The sequence below is a fragment of the Miniopterus schreibersii genome (genome assembly GCF_964146895.1).
Source record: "Miniopterus schreibersii genome assembly, chromosome: 6".
NCBI lineage: Eukaryota > Metazoa > Chordata > Mammalia > Chiroptera > Miniopteridae > Miniopterus > Miniopterus schreibersii.
The window spans coordinates 59,794,846-59,803,104 of NC_138107.1; the positions used below are offsets into that span (position 1 = coordinate 59,794,846).

At 38.6% G+C, this 8,259-nt stretch overlaps 1 protein-coding gene across 1 annotated transcript in view; it reads right to left on the bottom strand.

Annotated features, from left to right (window-relative positions):
* TRAPPC3L (trafficking protein particle complex subunit 3L) overlaps positions 1 to 5,476 on the bottom strand; it is a gene marked incomplete at its 5' end in the record, with an annotated part of 39,567 nt that extends 34,091 nt beyond the window's left edge. The window contains 2 exons of the mRNA XM_081140256.1: positions 2,281 to 2,378; positions 5,435 to 5,476. Coding sequence (XP_080996382.1) covers positions 2,281 to 2,378; positions 5,435 to 5,476 — 140 coding nt within the window. The remainder of the gene's footprint in view (positions 1 to 2,280; positions 2,379 to 5,434) is intronic.
* Positions 5,477 to 8,259: the final 2,783 nt, after the last annotated feature.

An 8,259-nucleotide genomic window follows, 5' to 3' on the forward strand; every position in this document is an offset into this window, starting at 1 on the left:
GGCAATATTGATTAGTCTGCAAGCGAAGGAATGTGAGGAGCGAGGCTGGCCCAACCTTGACGGTGCACACTAAAGGTAAAGAAGCGAGCTGATGGAAACAGAATGAGGGAGTAGCTAACTCGCTGTCTGCTCCAGGTGTGGTCCCTGGATGTCATTCTTGTCTTAGCAGAGTTATCACAGGAGGACAGGCATGTCTGGGATGGGCTCTGGACAGAGGGGAATGAGAGGAGTGGAGAAATCAATTTTTGTTGCCAGTGTAGATGTCAATAGTTAGAACTCTGAATTTTGGTGAAAAGAAAAAAGCCAAGTTCAGAAAATTCATTTTTCATTTCAGGGTAACTGAATCTATGGGACTTGGGAGAGAGTATTTGTATTAGCTTTACCTCACCACGAACAGCTTGAGTAGTACTTGAGGTACGATTGTGAAAGGATTTTATTGAGATGTGATCTGAGTATGTGGTTAGGATGGCTAGCGGACGCCCTCAGCAAGATCGGCCTAAGGACTTTCAATCTAGCTGAGGAAACATGGCCTTAATGGTGGAAATAAAAAGAACAAGACTGCCTTTGCCAAACCACTGACACAAAACTGGTCTTTTAATTTCACAGCAACAGGTACATAGACAACTACCAGAAAGCTATGGTTAATACCGCATAAATATATATACATACATATATATATATTGCTTTGGTCAAAGGGTATGCTTCTGCAAAGTAGGTATTTTGTTTACTTATATATCAAATTAAAAATGTAAGATGCTCTCAGCAGAAGCTATTAAAGATATCCAAATGTGAATTATTGTTTTTCTTAAGGCAAGTCCTTTCAGCAGCCTCTCAAAATTTATTCTATAACTAACATTTCATTCATAGTTGTTAAAATGTGCACTCAAGTAGTAGCTAACCAGAGTTATATATTTTTTGTCAGATAAGTGAATTTGTGCATTTTCTACAGATGTTTCACACAACAATGCAAGTTTAACATAAGCTAAATAAAATGGTGTAACTTCTGAAACTGCTATACATGCTTAAGTCTGACCTAAGTATAAAATAGCTTAAACAGCTCTCACTTTTACTGACAGTTTAGCTGAGGAAGCTCCTGACTAATTAAGAAGAAATGGGGAAAAAAGGATATGTGGATCAAAATATACACAGGACAATGAAAGAAAAACTTTCCAGTAGGAAAAAAACAACAAAAACCCATATAGAAAGGGAGAAAACCAAGGGTTTGAGAGAAAAAAATCTTTAATAATTCTTTTATGGTTTTTTCCTGTATTCCAACTGAAAATACAGTGAACCCTTTTTAAAAGCTCTAAAATGCTCAACTCAACTAGGTTAAATTTCCTATTCAACCTGTCTAATTAAATCTTCTAACTAGCACAGGTTTTTCAGTCATTGCCTTGTTAGAGCCCTTTTCAGGATTAATAATTAAGAGGCTAAAGAAAATGTTGACAGATATTTTATAATGGAGCAATAATCTAATGTAACTATTCTGAGAAATTTAAAGGCTGATTGTGCAGAAGGAATCCCCATTAATGAAGACAAGTAGAATGACCTTTATTTTAAAAGGAAGAAGTGAGTTTCTCTAGTATATTTTTAACTAACGCACAGTAATGGTAAAAGCATCCAAACAGTAAGTAAGAAAAAGTAAATCTGCCTTCAATCCATAATCCACCATCTCCCAGTTCTCTCAGGCAGTTACCATTAGCAGCCTTTTTTTAAAAAAAAAAATCCTCCCCCGAGGATATGAGAGAAAGTGTGGGGAAGAGAGAGAGAAACGTGTGCCCCAACCAGGGATCAAGCCCGCACCCTTCTGGTGTCCCAGAGGCCGCTCCAACCAATGAGCAACCCGGCCAGGGCCCAGCAGCAGCCTTTTGCATATCCTTCCATAGATGGCCTATGCTTATGTAAGCATATATTTATAGTGGAAGGAGCTATGTTAGAACAAAAGGCTTCTGAAAACAATCAAATTTGATGACCCATCATGTTAAAAGAAAATTTTCGGCTTTGCCACACCCCTTGCTTAGAAACAACTAGCAAAGAAATGATTTCCAACTTAGAAGAGAACATCCCATGCTTGATATTCATGGGGGAAAAGTCCCTAACAATTACTTTATACTTTATGACAACCCAAATGGCAGCCGGCAGCAATTTTGTCTAGCCTTAAGATGTTACTGAAATAGGAGAAGAGCCGGCGATGGAGCAGGAGAAGTCATTAGAGGGGGCAAAATGCAGAGGATGGTGAGGAGCAAAGCACATTCCACAAGCGCGAAAGACTATACTTACATTTTATCTAAATACTTGTTCACATCTTCATCTTTTTCATAATCCTTGCACAGTTGGGCAACCAGAGCTCCATAGGTGAGGACAAAGAGATCTTTGTTCTGGAGAAAAACGGATGGGCCCACATTGCAGGCAGTTACAAACAATACACTACTCTGTCTTTTAGTTGGATGCAGCCTTCCCGATCATTGTTCGCTTTTCCACCCTCCCTTGTACCCATATTTGGCTACATTGTTGGGGTGCGGGAAGAGCTGTGAAATAAAATTAATTTCTTAACATGAGAACACGTTTCTATGCATTTGCTTGTATCATATGACTTTTAACATATTCTCATGGAAAAAGTTTCTGAAGAACTACTAATCGCTAGTATAAATTCCTGTTGCTCTAGAGTGGCCTTTGGTGTATGCTGCCCATGGTTTCAGTTGGAAGGGATAACTGGGTGGGACTTCTCATGAGTCTGCAGAACCCCAAAGGGCTCCAGATCTGCCAGGAAGCCCATCGGGAAGCATCTTACCGTAGCAGCAAATTTATGGGTTTTTTCTTTATACTTAGGAGGAAAAGATAAAAACAAACAAACAAAAAACAGGAGAGCTTGCACTTTCCTTAAAGATCTCCAAAATATGTCTTATTTTTAGAGTGAATTAAAAATTAAAACTAAAACTGAGGATAATTTAGGTTTGGTTTAACAGATAGGTTGAAAAATATGGGAAACAACACAAAGAGTAGTAATTCCACTTTAAAACATCTCTGTTTTGCATCTACCATGAATACTATCTAAGGAAGAAAAAGGGATATTAGAGATACTTTATTCCAATGCTCCCAGTCCTGCAGAGGAGAGAATGGGGCCTCAGGAGGAATGAGTGACTTGTCCAACTAGCCAGCAGCTGGCAGAGCCAGGATGGAGCCTGAGACTGCAGGTCCCCCCTCCACACACAGCAATTATCACTGAGGTGCACAACAGAAGGCGTGCCTGGAGTAGAGGTGGGTGGGAGAGGGAGGTAGGAAGGATCAACTTCTGTTGAAAATAACCTTATTTCGTACCTAATTTGTCTTTTCATGGAAGGTCAAATGTGGGTTCCAGGTTAGAATAGATGTCCTTACCTCTAGGCCCCGGTGTCTTGGATAGATAGCCTAACATGCAGGGAAAACTAAGGTCTGATAATATGTGTTTAATTTCCTTTTTTAATCATGGGCAGAAATAGCTCAACAAACCAATAAAATTATTTATTCAACAAAGGGGCTTCTATAAAATGTTATATAATTTTGATTCAAATATTTCCAAAATTGGCCCAATACCACCAATGCTTACTCCCTCACATATAAGTTTATATCATGACAATTTTTTTAATCCAATAGAATATTTATTATCACTAAATAAGTTTTAAATGGATAGAATCTAAATATTATATAGCACATATAGACATAATTTATATTAAAATATATAAATAAAAATGTCGTAAATGTATGTAGAATATACATTATATACATTAATTGGCATTACATTAAGGACACTAATATATACAATTCGGGTATAAAAAAGTAATAAATACATTAATATTTCTACCAGGAAAGAAAGAATGTAAAGCAAGAGATCTGAACAAAAATATTGTTAAACATAGCATGGAACGGTCATCATGTACTCAATTTTAATTTTGTTATTATTTAAATTTTTTAAGAACCTAATCATAAGTCACAAGAAATGCCGATACATGAAACAGCTGCTTAATATATAAGGAACCACAGCAGAAAATAAATTACTGCTATGTGCCAATATTACATCATAGAAATAAGCAAAGGCGAAGAGAAGGGGGGGGGTGTGTGAAAACATGGTGGTTGTCACTAGCAAAAAAACAATAGAATTTGAAAAGGAGATAAAATTATACCCTACCTGCATCCCATAGCCTCGGGATTGTGCCCATTTATAATTAAGGCCAAGCTGAAATAATAGCATTTTCTTTTTCTTCCCTCTCTCTCTGTCTCTCTCTCTCTTATTATGATGGGTGGGCAACTAACTGTATTTTACTTCCAGCTGAGTTTTAAGCGCACTACCCATAAAGGCCAGTTTCCTCCATTATGCTTCATGGCCAAAGGATGAACCTTAAACTACTTGTCCAGTAGTTCAAGGATTTGTACTCAAATCCATACAACTTGTCAGTAAGAAAGGTCAATGTAAATTTATCAGTTTTTAAAATCATCATTTTTCATATATGAAAAATAGAACACCATTAACTATTTCAGGAGGGTTTGGATATACCAGGATAAATATGTGTTTTTTATCAAATGATTTAGGTATAATATGAACTATGTACAATATTTTTTGGCATTTGAGAGCCCCACATAAAAATAAATCAAGATCCTGGAATGTCAGAGGGGACATCTGTAGAAATTTCGAACTGGGGTGTGCCTGGGTTAGTCAAACAATTTTAAGTACCCATGGCTGAAATTACTTAATTTTATGCAAAGCCCATTAGTCTCCTGAAATAATTAACAGAGCTTTAAACTTAATGATGAGCTTACACATATATAACTTCTGAATGCCTAAAACTATGAGAGAATTGAAGAAAAATATACAAATCTAATCTGCAAATAATTGAGTTTTTAAAATAACTCTGACCTGGGAAAATATAGGAATGATAATAGCACATACCAAATTACAATAATAACCCCTTACATTTAAGACTAGGGAATGTACTTTTAAAGGCAATGTTTTAATACCAAGTTTTCTGATGATCTAGTACCATTTAATGTAATATATAATCAATTATTTTCTATGCATTTCATTTCCTATCTCATGAAATATGAAATACAAGAAGTTAAAGTAGAAAATACAAAGAATTGCTTAATCTTTTCACATTTTCTGTCAGAGACGAAAAAATTTGACACTTTTGTTGACATAACTAGTCAGAAAAGAAGACCCTGGAATATGGAATAGAATCAATTATTCTGTTACAGTATCTGTGAGATCATTGTAACTATTCCCAGAGGTGTCACTTATGATTCGGTGTCACTTATGATTCCGTCCACTAAACACTCCCTTGCTCCACTGAAACCCTCTACTTAGAGCATCACCTTTCAAAATAAATCAGAAATCACTTAAAACATTGCCTCTAAAGTAGAATAAAGTATCTTCGAGAACATGTTTATAAAAAGATCTTACTATTTTTTGGTATTCCGGTTTTCTGCGTGCAGGGCGAGACATAGTTCTCGGCAGATGAAGGATGGGGTCTTCGGCTTCCCCCCTTGGCTTTGTTTCGTTTTTGCAGGTTCCCCCTTGCTTTGAGACGCAAGGGCTACTGTGTACTCCACTGCTTTTGCTCTTCGCGGCACTGAGGAGGACAGTGATAGAGAGGACTGCAGGAGCCACCTACTTGCCACCGATCAAACGAGCACTACTTCACTTGTAACCTAGAGGCCTGAACGCTGAGAGCGGGAAGTCAGACCAGAAGCACCATCTGCTGAAAATTCTTTAGCCCAGGGGAGCCTGAGAGTGGTGTTTTGCTCTCATGCCAAGGCGTTGTTTTAAAATCACAAACAGAAACCTTCACAGTCCAAGATAGGTCTAAATGTTAGCATTATTCAGCCTCGGTATTGATTGTTGTGTGAACTCGAGACAGGATCAGCAATCTATAGGCACTAAATCCTGGGTTCAGACTTAATCAACTCTAATGGGTATCACATTATCTCCCAAATAATGGGCATCATAAATCCCAGCTTGCGTGATTAAAAAATTCAAATGTATCTGGTAACTTTTTATCCATAACTAGCAATTTGAAGGAGTGATAGAATTTGGATACTGATTTTTTTTTTACGAAACTGTTGCTCAAAATGGGTGTTCTACAGTTTAATAATATACGATGATCCTGGCAGAGAAAGCGAGCCCTTAGCTTTCTTCTGATAGTCCCTGAGATGCTGGCTATTGAAAGCTCTCTTTATTTATGCACAACTATAGATAAAGTTGAAACCAGAATCCCTCTCATCTTGGCAACGGCAGGGTGTGGAGGGTCAAAACGTTTCCAGAAATAGAAGTATAAAACTCAATTTAAGAAAGTAGTTTCTTACTTCTTACAGCTTGAGTCAATTAGCCCTCTGTGTTCTGGAAAATTCTGGCTATAAAGTGACAGACTACTGACGACTTTGAAGAAGAGCGTGGTGGAGTTGAAAGGGCCTAGGAGGGTTTGAGAGGCTCAGGCTGAGCTGCTGTGTGAGCTGGGCAAGCCATTTTATTGCTCTCTGGCTCAGTTTCCACATCTGTGAATGGCAATAATAATGCCCACCTCACAGAATAATTGTGAGTATCAAAGAGATAATGTACACTATAAAGCACATTATAATGCACTATATAAACAGTAATTACTAAAGATTATTCTTGAAGTATAATATATTGAATGGGATTCTACAATACGTAAGGTATTTCCATTGATGCCTATGTTCTATGACCCCATTCTCAGGAAAATCAGTTTTGCTGGGTTGTAGGGTGTGGGAGGGAGCTTTTCAGTAGCAGTTTAATAGCACCTTATATTTTTATAAACTTTACAGTTCACAGCATGATTTTCATTTTCTTTATCTCACTTTAATGCAACTATAGTCTGTGAAGAAGTCAGTACTGTAATCATTACCATGCTATTATAGGGTACGAATCTAAAAGTCAGAGAGGTAAAGAAATTTTTTCAATGTTAGCTCGATAGTAGGCCACAAAGAGGGATTTGGACTAAATTTGCTGACTCCAAATAAAAATTTTTTTTTTTTTTACTACACACACTGTAATTACATTACAAAAAATATTTTAGGGATAGATTCACAAAAGCTGCTAAGGTGTGGTGACAGCATGTTGCTGGGCCCAGTTTGGGACAATTCTGGGTTCTGTATGAGAGATCCCTGAAAAAACACAGACAATTTCTGTGTATTTGGTGGGAGGGGAGAGACGGTGCAGGAATCAATTTTACGAAACTCTAAAGGCTGTGGTATGGTGACATCAGGGTGGTATGGTGAGAATTCAGGACATTGTGGGCACATCAGAGAAAGCCAGCTCTTCCTTCAGACTGGTGACGGTCCCCTCTTCCCCCAAGCCCTGCAGCCAGGACCACAGGGCTTAAGGAAGGAGTCCCTGCCAGGACGGCTGTACCAAAGCACAATCCGCACGAGCTCAGCGGTAGGCACTAGCTCTGGGACAGTGGTTTGCTGGTTTTCAGTGCCTTTCAATGTCTTCAGAGCTCTTGTGATCTAAGTGAGCCTGGGGCCTGAGCCTTCTTTTTATGTAAAACCACCCTTCACGCAAATAGAAGAACCTCCGGAGATTGCTTCAAAAATGTAGATGATCTATAATGCCTGTCCCGGCAGCAAACTAGAAACAAGAGTCATTGCAAAATAATGCAGAAGAGAAGTTTTTCCTCTTTTATTAAGAGTTCTTTCAGTGTCCTAGGCCTGAATTTGGACGTGGGGTTGAAAATAAGATGCATTCTTCAGTCTCATTCTGCAGTGTCAATCAACCCAGGTAAATGGTGAATTGGGCCACTCCCCTTCTCATCTCCCATACAACAAGCCAATATTTCCCCTACTCTAAATCAACCCGGGTCCGGGACCAGATAAGCAGCAACAGCCCCTATGCACCAAAGCCCTCCGGAATTATTTAAACTAGCCATCCCTCAGCTGGTTTCTCTGCCTTGTCTTGCCTTTTCCATGGAAGCATCAGGAAAAGCTCTGGCCTAGGCTTCCTGCCTCCTGACCAAACCTGGTGTTTCTCCATGTGGCCCTGGGTGGCTTGGCATGCGCCCCTTTCTCCTGGTAAATGTAAGTAATAAATTCTTCTTTCAGTGGCATTGGCCTCTCTGTATCATCATTCAGTCATCTTATAAATTAAAATCCTGCTGGTACAAATTGATACAATGCCCGAAAATTTTCTCATGCACCTTGGTCATCTCTCTCTTCTCATTTCTCCTCCCCCTTTACCAAGGCAAGTGCTGGTCTATTTTCTGTCAGTATAGA